The sequence below is a fragment of the Thermobia domestica genome, chromosome 9 (genome assembly GCF_964235325.1).
Source record: "Thermobia domestica chromosome 9, izTheDome1.hap1.1, whole genome shotgun sequence".
Taxonomy (NCBI): domain Eukaryota; kingdom Metazoa; phylum Arthropoda; class Insecta; order Zygentoma; family Lepismatidae; genus Thermobia; species Thermobia domestica.
The window spans coordinates 137,516,079-137,539,439 of record NC_137462.1 but is presented as its reverse complement, the minus strand read 5'-3'; the positions used below and the strand labels follow the sequence as shown (position 1 = coordinate 137,539,439).

Below are 23,361 nucleotides of genomic sequence, written 5' to 3'. Positions count from 1 at the left end.
GCTTTTCTCACACAGATGCGTTTACAAGAATGCTGAATACTGTAAATTCATTATAATTTGGAGCTCCCTCGTGTCTAAGCGGTTAGCATAGCTCCTGTGGCGTGGGAGACCCCGCATTCGATTCCCGGTAGGAACTCATGTGGTTCATATCCCACGTTAAGCTGTAGGTTCACTTCTCATATAGCCTCACTGCTGAAAGGGACATTAAAACGGAAAATCAAACCAAATCATTGTAATTTAGTCTACCTAAATTTGTTGAATTTTCTTATTCATTGCATTGGATCTTTTCTTTGACTCAACTTGTGATCTCTATCCAAATTTTGTTATTTATTTATTTTTATTAAAGAAAGAGAAAAGCTATCCGGAGTCCTAATATAAATTGGTATGACCAAATACCAAGAAAATATATTCATTGTTTTCTTATGTATGATTTTACCGACAAATTAGGTCCCTCATAAAACATTATTTTTCTACAAACACCAAAAGCACATAGGCCACAAGTTTCTCTTTGGTGGACATTTATTGCAATCCAAGATGAAGCTCATTTCAATGTTTTTCTGTGGGTCATCTTTGAAAAATATTTGAAATGATAGCAATATATAGCACCTTCTTGCTTGTTTTCTAGTTTCAACTTTTGTATTTATGTATTTTCATGTATTTTAATTTTGCATTTTTAGCTTTTTCCATTACTTTAATAGACAACGTGGCCCAGAAAAATCAGATCTTATACATATGAATATTTTAACACATTATTATTATTATTATTATTATTATTATTATTATTATTATTATTATTATTATTATTATTATTATTATTATTATTATTATTATTATTATTATTATTGGTAGCACTAAATTCAAAACGTGAAATATTGAGAAGAGTGACAATGTCATATAACAGTTTAAAATGAACATATGTTGAAAGAAACAATAGAGCAATTATTTTATTTTATTATATTTTTTCCAAAGATTAAACTGTTTTAACTTCATGACAAGGGTCTTGATTTTATTATTATTATATATCTTCAGAATATCTTTAGTTATAACATTTTATTCAAAAAATCAATATTTTATGTGGAAATGTGACAATAGGTAACCAGGATCTTTTACATAGAGGATACGAAATTTTGAGCAAAGTTGACTCATTATTTAAACGATAGTTAAATGAAGCTCTAATTTCTATAGTTCTGTTAATAGTATTTTATGATATTGAGTGTATCTATTTTAATCTTATTTTATAATCAGCTTTAATCTTGTAACGTGAATATATTAAACTTCTGACAAGGGTCTTAAATTACTAATATTCATTCTATGTCACAAATTTTCTGGTCTGTTTTAAATGATTGTATAATGGTCTTAACATAGTGCTGTATTTTTGCAAATGAGCTGTTCACGGCAGTGAAAATAAAGTTATTATTATTATTATTATTATTATTATTATTATTATTATATACATCAGATAAATTGAAATTAAACTTGTATGTTTCCCTGTTTGGGGGAAACATTGTCGTTTATTGTTTTTCTAAGCAAATCTTTATTATAAGTACACATTGCAACCATTTCATCGCTTACTTTTTTATGCTTTAAATTAACGTTTTATAATAGGATTATATTCCATATCTTTATTATCAGAGGCACATTGCATTTACAACATAGCTAATAAACCGTCTTATCATTTGCTTTTTTATGCTTCAAATTAACGTTTGATGTAACTATTTTATGTAAATTTTTATCAGTGTATAATTTATTTACAACATAGCTGATCAACCGCCTCATCATTTATCTCCTTAAGAATCAAATTAATGTTTGATAACAGGTTTGTTCCGTGTATTTTTGCTCTCAATATGAATTTCGGAAATTTTATTAAGCCTAAACTTCAAATTTGATCCGGCAAGCAACTCTGCAAATGATAATATTTTGTATGCATACTAAGCACCGTGCCAAGTTTGGCCAAAATTGAATGAGTTAGTCAATTGCGTGATATATATATATATATATAATATTCCTTTGACTGATTTCTATTTTTAAAAAAAGAAAAATCAATATCAGAAATAAATAAATAACAAAATCAATGAATTTGAACTTTGCTGCATATTGAAACATTGGGACGTTGTTAAATTTAATTTTATTTAGTTGGTTATGTTATTTTTTGTAGTTGTTTATGGATCAAGACTTTATCATCCTCTATGTAAATATAATAAATATAATAATATACCAGTTCCTTTTTATTAAGTTTAATAAATCTACCAATACCCAAATCAGATCCTTAAAACGTATGTTTTTTGTTAACAGTTGAATTTCTATCATTACATCTGAATTTCTAACATTATATATAAATTAATGAAATCTTTTTATTTATTTTTTTAGGTATGCACAATGTTGTGTTCACTCGAAAATTACTATTGGAGGTACACATCAGCCTCTGAAATTGTTAACATGATTCTTGCCTTCGTTGAGACAAGAGCACATCAGGTAATTATAATTAAAAAATCTAATTTTTTTAAAGTGCTTCTATAAGTAACACCATATATCGTACTTTTAAATTTAAATACTGTAGTTTGAATATTTGAGTTTGTGAGCATTGATATAAATCAACGTAAAGAAAATTACTTGTTAAAGGCTATTCATCTGCAGTTTGTCACAATTTTTAAGCAACTATCATATGTATACGCTGTCTATTATCCAGAGTATGGCATGATTCCATGAATATTCATTAGATATTTATAAAACCTAAAAGAAATATTTTATGCTGTACTCATAATTAGTGCTTACTAAGTACCGGTACTGTACTCATATACTGTACTCATAGGTAAAAATTACTAAATAGGATTTTTAATTTAGTACTGAAGCAATCAGAAGTCATTACAACAGGAAAAATTAAAAGAACAGAAGAGAAGTTGTGAACTGTCAGTTGGGCGTCAGATTTGAATATGGAGATTCACGTGCTAGTGTTCCCGGGTTGAAAATACAGAGTTTAATGAAGAAGGTTATTTTAAACATATTTTAGACGTATTGTAAATATATAATAGCTAGATATATAAGGAAAACATTTGTACAAGTTCATTAGTAAACATTTAGTATGATTATAGTTATTGAAATGTAAACTTCGGTGCAAAGTAACCCCATAGGTAGGGATACTTTGCACGACATACAAAAGAGTACGTTCAACATACGAACATAATATTTCTGTGCAATGTTTTCCCTTCAGTATTTATACATTTTACTTCCTACAAAAAGCTGCATGCAGTCTACAAATATTGATAGTAGAGTGATGGTACTGGTACCAGTACTCAATATGAACTATCGACATTTGTAAAGAAAATTATGTATTTTCTGGTACCGGCACAGGAACCACATTCTGATAGTTTAGCATATGCCTCACAAAAATGCTAACTCAGGAACAGAAAAAAACCGTAAACTGATTTGCCTTATTGCTCTTTATGTCCGAGAATATCATCTCAAACGTAATCAGTGGAATATTTACGGGGTTATATATATGGTTATATATATAACCATAAGCTTTTCTGAGTGAAGCCCCTCTTAAACTAATTTTCTGGATCCACCACTGTTCGTAATTTATTTTCCAACAAGAAATCCATCCGGGATCTCCCTAAATAGGAAACTTACCTAAAATTAGAAATCAGGAGGTACCAGCAGTAGTAATTTCCTATCTAAGGGGTTCCTTTGGATCGGTGAAAAGTAACCCTGATTAGAGGCTGAAATCGCCTTCTTGCAGTTTTATGACTTTAAAACGTTTCACACTTCAATTTCAATTATTGTGTCAACGTCCCATTATACACAGTATTATTCTACGAAACTGACTTCGATGGAAATTCTTGTAAGTGATATCTTTCAAATTTTGTCGCCCTTTACAATAATTGCTTTCCATAACTCTACAACAACAAACCCTCCCGGTAATTAGAACTGAAGTTAACCGCCAATATTATAGCCAAAATACAGTTAGATGTTCTATCTTACAGTGGCAGTTTAAACTTTCTCTTTACAGTTCATGGTTTTACCGACAGAGGACTGTGCAACTCTTTCCACATTTTGTGCAAAGTAAACCCGTCTTACGGTATATCAAACAACAGATTTCATATACAGTACAAAATAATAAATAAAAATAATCTATTTCCAGCAGAATATAAACTATCGATTCTATTAGATTTGCAAAGAACGATGTAGTTTTTGTGTCATAAAAATTCGTTTTTCTTGATTTTCTTCGTAAGAATTGAGCTATGAATTGACGAGTATATTCCTAAAATCATCATCGTAAGTTCATCATTTCAACAGTTATCTAGTTAGGTGCTGGAAGAAATATGTCCCTATAGTCAATAAGTGATTTTAAAAAACAAGCAAGCATAAGCAGTTTTACGTATAAGTTTTTAAAGCTTTTTTTATTCCTCTTCACGGTGTTATCAGTTGGATTTATGAGCATTAGATTATTGATTGCATTATTGATTATTCATTATCTGTTATTGATTTAAATAAACATAAAGGGAGCTAGTTTTGTGTGTGCCAATAGTAGTTTTTCTATATACTTCTTAAAGCCATAAGTAGCTGGAAAACTATACAAAATAGAGCCTGATTACAAAACTATTATAGTGAAATTTACATCCAAGTTCATGTAAGTACTTCTTGTACCTGTAACACCCAACACACGAAAATTGAAAACATTTTAAATAATCGGGTCCATTTTTAGGACAGTTTAAAAAATGGGACAAATATGCCCTTTTTTACGTGAAGGAGTTAAACAAAATGTGTAGTCGAATACACTGTTGTTGTCGATTGTGTGGTCTGAGACAAGTAAATGGGTATTTGGGTCTAGTAGGAGTGTGCCGATATTTCTTGACGAGGATCAAAAAAGGAGTCAGAATTTCGACAAGACAGAAACAAAAGCAGTGGTATTACTTAAGGATTTAATTAAGGCTAGATGATTTTCAACTATAGGAATAGTAGAAGGTGTCTATAACTTTGTGTTGGGATGTTAGAAGGTCAAACTAGTATCGAATATAAGACATGTTTTAACCTTTGTTACTGGAATTTCTCCAGTAAATATGCGGAGTTGTTTCAAGAAGTTGACAAGGTAACGCAGGGTAGCAACGACACGACAAACCAGAGATCTGAATTCAGTTCTCTTTCCAGCAGTGTGTTTTTCACTCTTTGAATTTCAATAAATTCGGCGAACCTGTAGAGGATTTGGTGTTTTAAAAATATCGATTGATTTCTCCATTTATTAGATATCTAATTCAATCGTTATAAGCAAGTCTATTTACGCATGAGCCAACACGGGCATGGCCCGGGGCATTATGTCTTTTTTGGACAAATATTATCTACTACTTTTTTAATACTCCTTTTCAGCAGTAACTTCACATCAAATCAACCATAATTTTATGAACTGAAAGTTTATATATATATATATATATATATATATATATTTGCTCACTTTACTGTTTCAAATTTTGCACACTGGTCTTTATTGATATTGACAAGATGGCATTTTTTAATGCCCGGAGCACAAAAATGTGATATACGGCTTTAAGTATAGGTATTAAACAATATAGGCTCTCAACACAACAGAGGTTATCATCGGGTGAGCACCGACTTCAAGAATGGATGTGTTCTGCTGGTTAGGGAACGGACTAGACGTCATAGTGTTCAGAGCATTGGCATGATAAGCCGGAGACCCAAGTTCGATTCTCTGATTAGTTGAGAGTATTATTCAGTCTTTGAATTTTTCAAGGAACCGTAATGAGGGAGTGAAAGTTGGCACACCTTCGGTTTTCCACATCTCTTTGGAATTCCTTTGTTCCTATTATATGTATAATGACTTGCTGTTAACAAAATATTTAGAAAACTAATGTTAGATAACGCATAATTCACTTCATTATTAGTTTTTTTTTTATAAAGATTATAATGCATCAGAATATCTTTTTCTGTAGCTATTCCAGAATCAGGACTTCCTTAACCTTTCCGAATCCATGGTGCAGATGATTATGTGTCGAAACTTAGAAATCCCTGAAATAAGAAAATTCGAAGCAATGTTGCAGTGGGCGAGACATCGGATCAAGACGAAAACTTCGAGTAAAGTAGATGCGAAGGTGGAATTCCGCTGCATTATGGAGAGACTAGCGCGTGACCTCAAACTGTATAGAATAACACCACAGGAACTTATAAAGGTAAAGAAATGAGATATCAACTATATAGTTGCTTACAGAAGACTCTCTAAACATAGTATTATCCTGATCTCTTTCGCTGGAGACAACTTGGTTCAACCTATATACTTGATAGTTACTGGATTTGAAGTTTGTGTAAATACACACTGAGAAGGCAATACAATAGCTCCAATTATATGAAAGTTTCGATACTGTATCAGTATATTCATTGGACACAACACCAGTGTGACAAAGACATTTCAAGAGAAACTTCACATAATTGTAGTAGAAAGTAATGTAAATCAGCATGTTCTGCTTACAGCTTTATTGTGGATTTTTTTCACTCAAGTTAAAATATGATGTTATTTTCTGACTATTAAACTCTATATTCGGTTTACAGAAGAGAGCTGTAAGGTTTATAATGGAAACAAATCTATAAATTTCTTATAAACCTATATTCAAGTACCTTGAAACCTTAGCTGTTCTTTGCCTATATACTATGTATGCGCTCACAAAATTTGCAAGGAAAGATATACAGATATATGTAAATAATTTCCGGTTTAAATCAGATATTCACTTGTGAAATACGAGATGAGAGTCAGATCTTCATATAGAGGCTTCAGATTTTAAAACAAGAATTTTAGGAATGATCAAAAAATGGATCAAAAGATTGCGATCTTGGCAATCAATTAGTTTTTGGATCAGGGGCCACAAAATTTTTGAACAGCTCCTAAATCAAGTTTTCGTATTTTTTACGGAGTAAGTACATCATACTGAGTTAAGTGAACAAACTCCATAGCTCTGGATAAGTAGCTTAACAAATAAAACACAGATCTGACCAGAGCAGAATGAAATATATTAAAAACTATACTTACAATGTGTTTTTTACAGTTTCAAGGACCTAACGTCCTCTTCATCAGACACCAACACTGAGAAAAGACAGGTGACAGCAGATCTTATATACACGAGAAAGTGAAAGGCCACGCCCTTTCTTCTCTCCCATTGGTCAACAGAAAAATATAATGAGCCCTTTCACTTTTTCTAACAGTTCATTAAACAGATGACATACAAAGAAAAGTAAATTACAAATAGAAAATATTAAATAAAAAATAAATAACTAAATATATATATATATAAAATGTTTTTAAATAAATAAATAATTATTAATAGCCTATATGCACTTTTCTTGCTGCTTTTCTATCACATCCAACAATTTCTCCCATTGCTCGTGTATATTCATACCGCTTGTCCAATTCATTAAGTTCTCCTCTTGTTCTCTCTTTATTCTTCTAGCCTCTTTCCACTTTCTAATAATCTTCCTGTTCTCTCTCTCTAAACCCTTAGCCCCCTCCCAGTCTATTTTATGTCCCGTTTCCTTTACATGTTTGTATATAGCGTTATTATCTCTTTTCAGTCTAACATCATCCTTATGTTGTTTTAATCTGTCCATAAGTCTTTTCCCCGTCTCCCCTATGTATTTCATGTCACACTCACTACACTTCACTTCATATATTACTCCTTCTTCCTGCTCCTCTATATGATTTTCCTTCCTTTTCCTTTTCTTCCTTATGCACTTCAGCAAAGTTTCTCCTCCTTTTCTATAAGTCTTCACACCACCTTTTCTTAATAACTGCTTCAGCACTTCGGTCTTTTCGCCTATGCTCTGAATTCCATACCACTTCTTGTCTTCCTCTTCTTTCCTATCCATATTATCTTCTTTTCTCTTTCTCCTAAACTGCTCTACCCTATATCCATTATTGTTCAATTGTTTGTAGAATTTTTCCAAATCTTTTTTCTTTCCCTCTTCCTCGCTGTTGATGTTGTCTATCTTCCTTTCCATGTTCCTAATGAAATTCTTCTTAGTTGCTTTGTCTACATCACTTCTCCAGTGGCAATAAATACCTGCCCAACACGGTTTCTGATACCAACTGGTAATCACTTTCTCACCTTGCCTCTCTATCTTCATATCCATGAAATTGATAGAGTTATTTTCTTCAACTTCTAATTCTAACACATTGTAAGTATAGTTTTTAATATATTTCATTCTGCTCTGGTCAGATCTGTGTTTTATTTGTTGAGTTAAGTGATAGTTTGTTTTGGATACACTATATGTAGTTCTCCAGATATAAGGCCTACAAGAAAATTTTTGCCTAAAATATATTGGATCTTTTGATCCGAAAAAGCACATTTTCTACGGCAGTGAATCTCTTTAACAGATTTCCTGTCTCTATAAAAATAAAACAGCAGGTTTTCATATGGCAATTAAGTTCTATGTTCATGAGCACTGTTTCTATTCTGTGGAAGAATATCTTACAAGTTCGTAATCAATAGTAATATATATTTTTAGTTAACAATACTAAAAATTATGACGCAATAGTATCATATATAAGTCAATCTTCGCAAGATAATATTTATGTCCACCTACAGAAGAGAGCTACAATAATGAAAAATTAAGTTCCTATTTATTAAGCTTTTCTACTCAATAATGTATGAAAAAAAATAATTGTGCAAACTTGTATACATATATTTATATTCTGATGTATCAATCCATACATTCACTTTGTGAAGAATATGTATGAAAAAGGGTAAAAATAAATATAATATAATTTATAGGAGTTACGTATTGCCTTGCCGGTATATATAGACAACATTAAGATGGATCTTGCAGAAATAGGAATAAAAAGTAGAAACTGGATCCAGTTACCTAAGGTAAGAAGTCAATGAAAAGCTATGGTGAATGCGACATTGAAACTTCGGGTTCCATAGTCCGTAGAGTTAGATAGTTGGTTATGAACACAAGATCACAATATGTTTTATTCTAGATATTAAGAAAAATATTTTAAGTTTGAATTATGAAAGGATTATCAATGGGTAACGCAAAGTCGCTAGTAGTTTTGAGATAAGATATTAAGGTGTAGAAATTGATCTATTGCTGCAGTTTTCTGTGAGCCGAGTTTGTCAGACCAAGTTATCCTCTTTACTTTTGTTACCAAAGATAAATAGAATCAGATATTTTATTTACTCTTAAATAACATCATAGCACTATAATAATTCTCTACTTCTTCCTACAATACTCTTAATTTATTTTCAAAGATGTTTTAACAAATATTATTGTTGTGATTATTTTAAAACTTATAATTAGAGTCTAAACTATACTAAGATAGTAATTAGAAAATTGAATAGAAAATTTTCTAATATAATGTTGGTTAAATATGCAGAAAGAAGAAAAATCATGAATCTAAAGAGAAAAGTAAAATGGTTAATATTGCTTTTGATAAAAAATATTAATAATACGCTTATGTCTTCTTTTTCAAATTTGCATCATAGCCTAATACATTTAATTTAATTCTAGAATTTCCCATTTTTCTCCTTTTCTCTAAGTAACTTTGTATATTTAAATTTGCATGATAATTTTCTTCTCCTTTGAAGCTTGTTCATTAGTTTCCATTTTTGATTATTAGAATGTATTATTTTGCTTTTTCATTTATTAGCTGAATTTGTTTGGTATGCTATCTCTTTCTTTCTCTTTTTTCTTTCATTTTTCTAGTTTGGAATTTTACCTTTCACAACTAACACTACCAAACGCAAACGCCGACGCCACAGGTCTTTGAATTATTAGCTAATTTTGTTTTATTTTTCTGCTGTCTACTTGTAAATTAAGCTGCAATTTCCGTCTATCTTCCGGTTCTTCGACATATTTCTGCCTTCTTACTTGGCTAATTCTGAAGATGCAGATAACTTGCATAAAACTCTGGCCAGGTACTTGCTTTTAATTTTATTTTCTACCTTCCCTTCCTGCTCTCATAAGTATTTTTATAATTTACCAAATATTATTTGTCTTTGCTTTTAACATTAAAAACATAAATAACTAAAATAAAGGCTTAAAAAATTACTATTATTTGCTATTACCTGTCCATAATCCTTTTATTTTTGTGAAACTTCCTTGTAAAAGGTAATGTACATAGTTCCGTAAATCCTTTCTACGTTGTAATATTTTCTACAGGTAATGATTAAGTCTATCAACAAACAACCCTTGTAACAATTTTGCTTGATAAATTTGCATTGAAAACACACCAGATTAAAGAACCATACCATATATGTTTCGTGACCCATTATCTTTGAAAACTACACTACTTTTAATACTGAAAATCAGTGAATAATGCTCTTCTGTATTCGATGTATTCGTACGCCAAGAAATCTTAGTCTGGTAGAATTACGGAAATTTTAATACTAACGAGAAAAAACTTTATACTGAACTTTAAGAAAAGAAAAGCAATTTAGTTTGAAATTTTAAATACATACTGGGAACATCTCTGAAATTTTATTAACAAGTTTGAATATTTTAAACTTTTTGTGAACACTTATTAGAGAATGATAATTATCTTAGGTATCTTAAATAAATCTAATAGGATTCCATTTCTTGTCTGACAATATGCAATAATATATATAAAACCAACAGATCTTTTTTGTAGCCTCGTATCCAAAGGATGAGCTGCAAGAATATATTCAGGAATTTGGTTGGCATTATTTTTACGTATAAACATATATTTAAACATAGTGTTAAGGATTCGTATGTTATGTATTTAGCAATTTGGCCATATTGTGTCAAATGGACACTATAAATACAATAGGCTCTCGACTATTCGACCTAGTTCAAAAAAGAAAAAGAAACTTTAAGAATTAGGCCTACATTTTACGTGAATGTTTTGTTTAAAATCATATGTATGTGCAATGTACATCATCCTATGTTCTCTACAATTAAGTTAGACATTGTAAATTTTATCTTAAAACTAGTACAATATTTTTATTTTTAGACTTGCTTTTTTTAATAATACATTTTTAAAACGTACGTATACAGTACATAATACACATTTATGAAGTACTGGCTTGTACCGAGAGGTCAGATACATTTATTCTTAGATTTACGTTTTTTTTAAATAATAAATTTTTAAAATGTACGTACAGTACATAACACACATTTATGGGGTACTGAGATGTCAGATACATTTATTCTTAGATTTCCTTTTTTTAATAATATATTTTTTAAATGTACGTACGGTGCATAATACACATTTATGAAGTACTGGCTTGTACTGAGAGGGCAGATACATTTATTCTTAGACTTCCTTTTTTAATAATAAATTTTTAAAACGTACGCACAATACATAACACACATTTATAAGTTACAGGCTTGTACTGAGCGATCAGAATTTTTTAAAACGTGCGTACAGTACATAATACACATTTATGAGGTATTGGCTTGTACTGAGAGTGAGAAACATTTATTCTTATACTTCCTTTTTAGTAATAAATTTTTAAAATTTACGTACAGTACATAATACACATTTATAAGGTGCTGACTTATACTAAGAATCAGATACATTTATTCTTAGACTTTCTTTCTTTTAATAATATTTTTTAAAAAAAAACGTACGTACAATAATAACACACATTCATGAAGTTCTGGCGTGTACTGATAGGTCAGAAAATATGACTAAGAGCGAGTTTTGGTATAAAAAGTGTGTTTATAATGGTATGGGTGGAGCAAGAACTGAGTAATTATAGAATTCCGTTCTATCCGGCTTGTTTGTTATTCGGACTGCCGTTCTGCCACATTAGGTGGTTAGTCGTGAGTCTACTGTACATCTAACGTGATTAATTTTGCAGAGGGTACAGTGGGTTACTAATTAGTTTCTCCGTTTGACATAATATATTTCACCAATGAATCGCACAGTACGTAGAGAGTAAAAAACTATATATATATATCCAGTCTGGCCGATCTTGCATTATGCCATCAGTATAAGTACAAGTGAGTTAACACTAAAGTCAGTTTTATTGATCTGTTTACATCAAGTTTGTTTATCCATTGCTGAAGTCGACATATTAATATTATATACCAACGTAATAGTACCATAACTAAGTAATCAATAGAAAATGTCAAGTGTCAGCAACTCAATATAAAAATAATTATTTGTTTCTTTTATAATTATTAGTAATATTTTTTTGCCTGCAGATAGCGTTCCCTTGGAAAGATGCTAGAACAAAAAGAAACTAATTTAGATGGCTCAATAGATAAAAAATCAAGTAAAATGAAATCGGAAGTAAAACAAGAGTAACACATAATTACCTTGTAGTATCTTGTCCAAGTAAAATACAATCCAAGTAAAATATTCCAAGTAAAATACAATCCTTGTACTAGCACTTCTTTGATGAAATCTCCCATCAGCTGGGGAAATATCAGGAAATATTCTCGTTTTTGTATTTATAGGAAATGGAAGATTATACTGTGATTCCTTGTTTATGAATAGCAAAATAATATGAAATATTTCATAATTTACGGGCATTACTAAATATAAGAACTTCTAATAATATCAAAAGATTCAAATCTTAAGTTCCTCCAAAATTATGAAAATTTAACAGAAAAGTTTTTTTTTTTTTTTTTTTACACATAATTATCATGTTTCTTATGGTGATATAAAATATAATGATGATATAAAATATAACTCTATTTAATTTGATTTTATTTTTCTTACAGATTGTTTTACCAAGTAAAGCAATTAAAAATGAAAGAATTTTGGAAACCTTGATGTTCCAGGCGAACTCTGGAATGTATCGAATTCACGATAGTTATTTCGAAGTCTGTCAGCGACGGATTCAAAAGCAAGATTCCAGGTTTAGTGAATGGGAGTCATTTGACTATGGTTTATAACCCTCTGATAAGTTGTGATAGGAGAGCGAAAAAAAAGTAAGAGTTCGGATATCTTTTTTTTCTTCGCTTTATACAGAATAAATAAAATTGAATAAATGGGTGCCAGAAAATAATAATAATAATAATAAAGTAAAATGTATGCTCGCTTGCTGAATGCTGCTTATTTATGATTTTTTAAAGATAAACACGAGGTGAAAATGTGGTCAGATTTTTATGTCAAATATAGTAATTATTTAATGATATATATAAATATATATATATATATATATTTAAAAGAACGGAGAATATATATAAAAAGACATATGTTAACTTATTGAAATAATTATTGTCTGTTGTTGTGTGGATGATTCATGGTTGAGCGTAAACTGAAAGAAAAATATTGATATTTTCTGATGGATAAAGCAATTTGTGCTATGTGAAACATATGAGAAAAAAAGTTAATATACATTTTTGTTGTCAAGGCAGTTAATAATAATAATAACATATATATACATAGATAGATAGGTAGATCTAAATGACAATATTACACGGATGACTGAACAAGTGCTTCATTTAAATAATAAAAAAAATCTCTGAAAAAACATCAGGAATGGTGAAACATGTGCAAACACGCAAATACATACACACAAAAAAAAAACTTAGAAAAACTTATTTGTTTAAACAAATAAATAAATCAATAAAAGGAGAAAGTAATTATTTAGTTTGGTTTTAGTAGTAATGGATGCGAATTGAGACTTTTAAAACAAGACCTAACAGGAAAACATACATATATATAGATATATATATATAAATATTGCAGTGTTGTGAATGATGTAAAAAGAGACAGTTGTATTGATTCCATCCAATGTGAAAAAAAAGTGAAGATCCTTGTTTTTCAATGTCTCATATTAAGAAGGTGGTGGAACACAACTCTTCTGTATGAGGCAGGTGTATTTAGAAAAGAAAAAAAAATCCCTTACTCAATCCTATAATTTCCACAAATAATAATAATAATAATAACAAATAATCCTAACGTGTAGATCATGTTTGAGCAGATGTGTGTGTGTGTGTGTGTGTATGTGATATTTTTTATGTGAGTGTCTGCATAGCCGCTGACATATGCACTAAAAAAGAAACAAAAAAGAGAGAAAAATTCATTAGTGTCAAGAATAACAGTTTTTTCTTTCATACTCTGTTTGCCAAGGTGTCCATGATTGTAAATACTCATCTCTTTCTCTTTTATTATTACTTTTTCTAAAAACTAAATTTAAAGTAATAATTTATAACTAGTTTTGACTAGTATTAAATTTGAATATTTGTTTCGCAGAATATATGCAATTTCGTCTCCAAATATAATTACAAAAGAAGTACTTTTTGTTTTCTACTTTTTAATATTTTAATATATTCTTTTATATATTTTATATTTATACTTTAACAAAACATTCATATCCTCGCATCAGCTTTTGCTACAACTAAAACACTTCCTTCTTATGAAAATAACTTTCATGATGACTGTTCTGCTTAATTCCACTCATTTAAAAAATTACTTGTTATCATGCGGTGCTGGCTCCTCTTAATTTACAAAATAACGTTATTACAAACCCATTGTAATAAATGGTTTTAGAAATGAGTAAGTAAAATTACCAAAATACAGTACATCTCAAACTAAACAAAAGCATGTTTGATTTGCCTAATTTTCTCGTGTTTATACATTGGTTTGTGAATATTTGAACCAAAACTACAGTTACAAAAGAATAAAATAAATAAAATAAAATAAAATAAAAAATAAAGTAAAAGACACATATTTCAGAACTTTTATTATTATCTTCCATATATATATCATAATATTACAAATAGTCAAAAACTTTATCCTTTATGTTTGAGGAAGAGTTGTGACAGGAGAATTCTAGGAGAGGAGACGTGTCATGGATTATATAAGGATAAGCAACCCTGACCATTTAATTCACTGAGTTTTAAACTTTTGTTACCTTACTGGTTATAATCTTGAGACTAAATTAAATGAATTATATTACTTCTTGAGGGGGCAGGACATTGCATTTATTAACTGTATTTATTATTGATTTCTATAAAAGTTATTCAGAAAATTATATCATTCTTTTCCTATTTGAGCAAATTCGTTTAATTTTACATGTACACCTTGTCTCAAAAAGGTTGAGCGCATTCTTTATTGGTGTTTTGAGGCAAAAATTTTCTAAGTCCAGCTTCGGGTATCTTCGGGAAAAAGTAAGCCAGGTTCGAACCTCCAAGCCAGCCTTTGCAATCGGGAAAAAGTTTGCAGATGTGTTTTTCTTCTTTTAAATATAATAAGACTTGTTACCAAGTGTTTAAAAAGCAACCTTGATTGAAATACTTAATGATACAATATTTCGAAACCTTGCACATGCTTGTTTGTCATTTAGCTCTCTATACGTAATGGAGCATTTAAATACGTTAAAGAATCTTTCCATATGTAAAAGAATGCTCAAAGTTAAGAAATAGAACATAATTATCGCCTGAGTACTAAAATAAAAGTCAAAGTAGAACAGAAACAGCGTTTGTCATGGATATGAATGTCATAATTATCTTGAGATCCGTTATACATCGCTAGAAGCTTAGTTCTAGAAGTCCTTGTGTTAGCTCATTGGTAAGCTGTCGGATTTCAAATCATAAGGTTGTGAGTTCGAATCCCATCTGGGGCAATACTTTTTTTTAAAATTATATTTTCCGCAATGCATGAAAAATTATATAAAATAATTACATTAAAATACATAAGTTCTTTATATATAACATAATAATTGCAGAACATAGTAATTATTATGTTTAAAATATAACATCTGAGATAATTTTCACAGTAGGTCGGTATTATATATGAGGATGTAAATACAAGTTAAGAAACTCGTTTAATAGCAATAAATAAGTTATGTAGTGTATTTATTTGCAGCTATTTGTCATATAGAGAGTAATTCTCAACATTCATAAAATAGAATGTCATTTATGTTCTTGAAAAGTTATTCGATGCATAAACAGAGGGTATAAACAGAGAATCCAAAGTCGGAACGCTCGCAAAAAAATTCATGAACCCCAAAGGTCACGTGAGCAGACTGGAATTGTCCTTATGAAGCATGCCACAGCAGAAAGTCTTTACATAGATTTTCAATTCAATTCCTGATACATGCTTTTGCAATGTGGAAGTGGTGATGCCTTGAGTCGCCCTCTCTCGCTCGCTCGCTCGCTCACTCTCTCTCTATTTATACAGAATATAAAAGTGGATTTATGTGTGTGTTTCAACATAATTCTGATATATCTAGAGCAATTTTAACTATATTTCTTACAGTCTGGAAAAAGAGTACTGTCGGGATACATATCAAAAATGCTAGAAACGGGTCGATATTATTATTGAATCCATAGTTTCGTGGTCGCTTAGGTGAATAGCTCTACTTTCAATTCAAGTCCAATTAAGCTCCCATTAGCACCCAGGGTGGTTACGTAGCGACATAAAGATATCGAAATCAACCGATATTAGAATCGAATCATAAGTTTTCAGCGCCGCTAACAGTGCAGCATTTCCCATTAGTCCACATTAGTCCCATTGCCTAGAGGGCAACATATTTGCAGAGTGCAAATTTTAAAACTTGAATAATATTTTAATGTTTTCCGTATGAAAAAGTTAAAAATCATGAGCAAATATACTATTTCACGGACAATCCTCTTTTACTATTCTAATATGTTTAATAATAGCGTAAGAAATGTAATAGTAATTCAGAACATGTTTCACAGTTGTTATTTTTTCTTACATAGTTGTAGCTGTAGCATGTAGTGAGTGGAATTTAACTGTAATAAATTCACTAATTAACCATATTCGAATTAAGTTTTATTTTTAAGTTCGGAATGAAGGGGCGGAGAAATATGGAGTTATTGGGGGCACCGAGCTTTTCTACATTTTACTTTCAAGATCTCAATTTTTCTTTTGTCATTTGTTCCTAATAAAAAAAAGTTCAGTCACTTTTGGATTGTCATAGGATAGTAGGAGTTGGATTTTGGGATGCAGCCTGTGAGATTCTAGAGGAGCTAACTGCTTGAAAAAATATTTTTGAATCATCTGTAACATATGAAATAAGGATATGTATCATAAAAAATTGAAAGTAACTATGTCTGCGTAATCATCACGGTCAAATTGCAAAGTCAAATGAATTGACGTTTAGTATATAATCATGCTCCAATCCCAACTGGGAAGTTATCATACGCGTGTCACTTTCATTATAATACATATCCTTAGGGGGAGTAGAAGTCCGAATTTTTGCGAAAAATTTAGTATCTCACAAGCCGTTCAACTGAGAGCTGAAATTCAGCATATAACTCTTTATTAAAAATAAAAAGAATATGCCCTGGCATTTTTTTAAATTGTCTTTTATGAGCGGGGGGACGGGGGTGCATTTTTTATATATTGGAAATTGGTAGTGGGTTGATTTGTAAAAATAATCGAAAACGATTGATATTAGTTGAGAAAAAAATTGAGTAATGCAAACTAAAGTTCTTTTTGAATTTTATACCCACTGCTTTCTATTTATAATTGCTGAAGCTGGTGTTTAATATATGGAGCGTTCCGAGCATAAGGCAATCAAGCCATAAAGTTAAAGAAAAATGGCCATAAAATTTGTATTCTAAACTTAATTACATGGGCATTTCCAATTAGTACGGCATGCTTAATTATATAGAAAATTAGTTTCTCTCTCTCTCTCTCTCTTTTTTTTTTTTTTTTTTTTTTTTTACGTTGGTCTACTTTTCCTTGATTCGAAACTTTTAAATTTCACCCTATTTTCTACTGAAATGTGTCTGTAAGGCAACAAAGAAATAATTACATATGATAAATTTAAATTCATTTTAATTCGGAAGATGAGAAACACTTTGCCATTATATATCGTAAAGGTCAGACCCACCAGTATTGTAACAAAGAGGTGCTTGAGCCAATGACGGTAGAAATTCAAACTCCGATAAGTGATAATTTCACAGTCTTGTTTTATTACAAGTGTAATCTCTTTAGTCAATGGAGAGGAGGACGTGGGTCATCGGTCAGAGTTGATGTCGATGGGTTTTGGTGGGTCGGAGTTGGTCGCAATGGTTCAGAGTGGTTCATAGTTGGTGGTGGGTCAGAGTGGATCACGATGGTTGATGGGTCAGAGTGGGCCAATGGGTCATTTGGGTGGTGGGTCGTGGATCAAATTTTCATTGACTCACACCATCTCTGGTTAAAATTGTACTAAAGATAAGAGGCACCGAAGATGCATGTCGGCTATTATGCTCAAATTTTGCGTATGGATAGTACTCCACCAGAAAGCAATAAATCTGAAACGGTTCACGGTATGACCTCCTAGAACTCGAGATGTAGGGGTTTGTCTGATTGGCTAAATTAAGACGTCAATGATTTATCCTTCAACAACCAAGCTTTTTATGATCGTTTCCGTGGGGAAGTCAGAAGAACACGTGCCTAGTAATCGTAATATTGATAGTTCGCGTCTACCCCGGGGTATTTGTTTTGTGTTTTTTTTTGTTTCACCTAAATATAAACAAATCACACATATAGGCATTTTAACATATTTTGGGAGAGTAATTTTGTGGTTCGTTGGCGTTTCATCGCGTCTCTGCCGCTGGTAGTAAAGTTTTCAATATGGAACTTGGGCCATCACGGATCGTCGCTGCGGGGCCACCAATTTCTGGCGAGAGGTTAATAGTTGACCATCTGTAGTCCACCGACGCTTACAGCTTAGGGTAATGAACGATGTTCTTGCCTTGTAGACTTCATGACTACCGACGTCGGCAGTCAACTAGCTTTTAGTAGTCTATTCCTTTACTAACCATCTATCGTTCATGTTTGTACACGGTGTTGTAATAATAATAATAATAATAATAATAATAATAATAATAATAATAATAATAATAATTATTATTATTATTATTATTATTATTATTATTATTATTATTATTATTATTATTATTATTATTATTATTTGTAGTAACAGTAGTATAATTGATGATAGAATAATTATTGTCTATGTATTGTCTAGGTAGGACTACACACAGGATTTGGCTCGTTTTGGTTCGACTTGACTCTAATCCGAGTCGAGTTGGAAGATATTTTTCGCGCTGAGTCCAAGAGTAGACCTCAAAGATGTCTGTTTCGAGTCGAGTCGAGTTTCAAAGAAAAGTCGTTCGTGTCCATCCCTACTAATGAGAGCTTAATCGGAGTTAAGCGAAATTGAAAGTCTCACTATTTATCTAAGCGACCCCGAAAACTATGAATCTAATATCGATCATTTTCTAGCAATCTTTTATATGTATTCCCCTCCCATTCACCATAGGTAACCCGACAGCACTCTTTTTGAAACTATAAGAAATGTGGCTAAAATTACTCTAGGCCAGTGGTTCTCAATCTAATTCCTATCGCGATCCCCTTTTATCACACGCTCTTGCCAGCGACCCTTTTATAATTTGTTTTATAATAAGCTTGTGTTGGATTTTTAACATACCTATTTCTATAATAGTAGAATCCATTTTTTTTTTTTTTTTTGTTTATAGTGAACAGTGCCATGGAAAATCATTGCCCGGGGCGAGAGTATAGTACGATGTCACCGTATATATGAGTGACGTCGACAGACTAGCTACGAAGCGCCACCATGGTTGGCACGAAGCTCAATAACATTTTCAAAATAAACCCTACCTTTCCTTAATTTTGAGCACATTTTATTACGTTTTTCCTTCTATTTTACACATGTGCACATGCACTTTCCTAACTTGAGTAACACACTTCCTCCGAAATGTGTGGCCCCTCTTTTCGGCGCCCGGCACTGACAGTGGATACAGTAACTGTAATATCTATATTCCCAACGACGAAGGTGCTGGTTCAAGATGGATGTTAAACTCCTTCATTGAAGAGGCCATTAACGTATCCGATCTAAGCCCACAACTTCTTGACCAAATAATAGAATGATCATGCGACAAGTCTTTGCAACTAGTTTTCTGTAACGAAGACTTGGACAAGTTATGCCTGATGAGGAGAGAAGAATATCCTGGTCTGGGCATTGCTGCTTTAAAAGTAATAATTCCATTTGGTATATCGTACTTGTGCGAAAGTGTTTTTTTATGGTAAACATTAAAACAAAGATAAGAAATCGCTTATCAGTTGAAAACGGCTTGATAATATTCGTCATGAAGATTGAACCGGGCATTGCTGCACTAGTGAAATTACACCATGCTTAGGTATCTCATTAGGTTTTAATTTTAATTGTATTTCAATGTGCAGGTTTTGTTTCATGTGTATTTTTCTAGTATTTCTATATACAGTTCTCATTAGTTTTATATCATACCTCTTTGATTTAAATTCATTTTTAAACAACTCTACTAACTAACTAACTCTATGGCCTATGGAACCCGGAGGTTCAATGCCGCGTTCACAAAAGCTCTACACTGACTTCTATCCTTAGCCAATTGGATCCAGATTCTACTTTGTATTCTTATCTCAGCGAGATCCATCTTAATATTGTCCTCCCATCTGTCCCTAGGTCTTCCTAATGGTCATTTTCCGTTTGGTCTTCCAGTCAAGACTTTCAAAGCGTTTCTAGTTTCTTCCATTCTAGCTACCTGACCTGCCCACCTAAGCCTCCTAGACTTGACGACCCTAACAATGTTGGGTAACCGTATAAATTATGTAGTTCCTCGTTATGAAGTTTCCGCCATTCCCCATTCCCGTTCCTCTTGGGTCCGAATATTCGTCTAAGGATCTTGTTCTCAAATACTTTCAGTCTATGTTCTTCCCTCAGAGTAAGCGACCATGTTTCGCAACCATAAAGAACAACAGGCATGATTATCGTTTTGTATATTTTAAGCTTCAAATTTCACGACAGAATTCGCGACGACAAGAGACTTAGAACCGAATAGTAACACGAATTCTACACCCTTTGAAAATGTTCAGTAGACTTATTTTTTATTGTTCTTTACAGTGTGTATAAAAAATAAAAGTATGCCTATCAGAACAAAATTAAAAATAATATTTAAAAATAATTTCTGGTATTAGATTCTAACTATATTTATCTCTTCCGCCTATCTTCGCGATCCCCTAGGGGCCGCGACTCCCAGGTTGAGAAACCCTGCTCTAGGCATACATGAGTTATGATGGAACATACATACATACACTTTTATATGTATAAATGCAGATAAGAGAGAGTTGAGAGAGAGCGATTAAGGAATTACCGCTCTCAATCTCTTCACTTTACTTTTGCGATTCGTGAATTTCTTACGTGACAGTTTGGGGCTAGCTAGTTTTTTGTCTTGAACCACGATCCGATTTTCGATATGCTCTACCTAAATGCTGTAATGCGAATATTGAGAAGTTATCTGCGATGAAAGTAGCTGCAAATAAATATATTACATAACTTATTTATTGCTATTACACGATTTTTTAAATTTGTATTCAATATTCACACATAACACACCGACGTTCTGTGAATACCTCAGATGTTATATTTTAAAGATAAGAATTACTTATGTCGTGAAATGATATGAATATATATATTCAACTGATATATACAACTGATGATATGAATATATATATTCAACTCATATATACAACTGATGATATGAAAATATATATACAACTGATGAATTGTAATGTAACTATTTTACATAATTTTCATGCATTGAGGAAAGTAGAATATCATAAAGGAATCTGACCTGAACGGGTATCGAACTCACGATTTAAACGCTCGGTGGTGTACCACTGAGCTAACATGACCGCTTTTCGGAAGCTGCTTCTGAAATATAACTGAGCTCATACGTAAATGCTCTTTTCCGTATGGAAATCACAATGACGAAACGAGAGTGTGAATACATAGTCTCGAAATATTGTATCATTAAGTATTTCAATCAATGTTACTTTTTTCTACACTTAATACCTTTTCAACATGTCTTATTATATTTAACAGAAGGAAAAACATATCTGTGCATCTTTTCCCGATTACTAAGGTTGGCTTTGGAGGTTCGAACCAGCAGCTTTAGTTTACTGTTTTCCGAAGACACCCGAAGTTGGACTTCGAAAGTGTTCGTCTCAAAACAGCTATAATCATATCGCTCAATCTGTTTGGTATATGGTATATGTTTTTATACGTGTAAAGTCAGTATAACAATTCATTCTTTAACAGCTTTTCGTATGTATTAATATTCCTTTATAAAAACTGTTTTTATTATTATTATTACGGCGCACCATTTTCAGATTTCTTTCGCGAGTCGTTGACCAAGTCGTTCGCCACCAGCGTTGCCAGACTCACAGCTCGGAATTATTCCAAAACCTGATCGAACTTATGCTAGATTCGGTCAAATTATGCTAGATCCTCATAATTACTAATTCAGGAGTTTAAAAAAAAACAAAGTTGAGATTCGATAACGTAACTTAAAATACACAGAGAGCAAGAATGCATGGATAGAACTCAATACTTCACGCACCAAAATTTTAACTCAACTAAATTACTGCAGTCGTTGCCAAACTCAATGGCGTATATATCGTATAAATGAATGCAAAGTTTTTGTTTACATATTTTGAAAGAAAATTACTTCGCAGCATAAGCGGAGTTGGGAATCGTCTGCTGGGGGAGGGGGCAGATTTTTGGTCGGTCTCGGAGCTGTCATTTCAGGAATAAATATGATCATGAAGTCAGAAGTAAAGATGGTGAAGTTGTCAAAAAGTTGGGGGGAGAATGGCCTCCATAGCTCCGCCCATGCCTCGGAGTTAAAGGATTAGAAAACCCTGGGTGGAGCCACAAAAAAAAAAAATAGCCCAAAGCCGTTCCGAACTTACTTAGGAAAATAAGACTGCCTGTATGGTTTACCGACTGTATGAATCAATGGAAGAGGATACATTTCTGCCGTTCTTTTTCTTCCCACGACCAACTTCTCCAGGTTTTGCGGCTTTTTGATAACTTGCTGAAATTGTGCTAGATTTGGGCAGGATGCTAAAAGCAAGATGCTAGGTGCTAGAGACATGCAAATTATGCTAGATCTAGCATCATTATGCTAGATCTGGCAACGCTGTTCCCCACAATAGGCTTGTCGTGCAAGTAACCAATCACACGTCAGGTACTAGCTTTTACCTATTGCTTTCTTCTCACAGCTCAGAACATTGGTAACTATGGATAGACGTACAGCAGTAATTACTTTATGGGAGTTGGAAGGTTATTCTGCAACTGCAGCTAGCAGGCGAATAGGTGTCCCGGCCTCTACAGGAAGGCAATGGATTCGGAAATATGGTGCTACAGGTCAGACTGGTAATTTACGATCTCCTGGTCGTCCGCATGTGTCAACCGAAGCCCAAGATGCGAGATTAGTAAACGAAGCCCGGTTAGACCCACTAAGGACGTCTAGACAGATAAGGGAAGCTTCTCTCTTTCCTGGTAGTAAGCATACAGCTCTGCGAAGGCTTCGTCATGCTGGGTTACGTGGCCGTGTTGCTGCCGTGAAGGAAAAACTCTCAGA

The 23,361-nt window shown here is 32.1% G+C and overlaps 1 protein-coding gene across 1 annotated transcript in view; it reads left to right on the top strand.

The window, feature by feature from the left end:
- Positions 1-13,114, top strand: part of rsh (Rap GTPase activating protein radish) — a 1,018,586-nt gene extending 1,005,472 nt beyond the window's left edge. Inside the window, exons 14-16 of the mRNA XM_081726479.1 lie at positions 2,368-2,472; positions 5,943-6,179; positions 12,691-13,114. Of these exons, the coding sequence (XP_081582605.1) occupies positions 2,368-2,472; positions 5,943-6,179; positions 12,691-12,864 (516 nt within the window). The 3' untranslated portion in view covers positions 12,865-13,114. The remainder of the gene's footprint in view (positions 1-2,367; positions 2,473-5,942; positions 6,180-12,690) is intronic.
- The last annotated feature ends 10,247 nt before the right edge of the window (positions 13,115-23,361 follow it).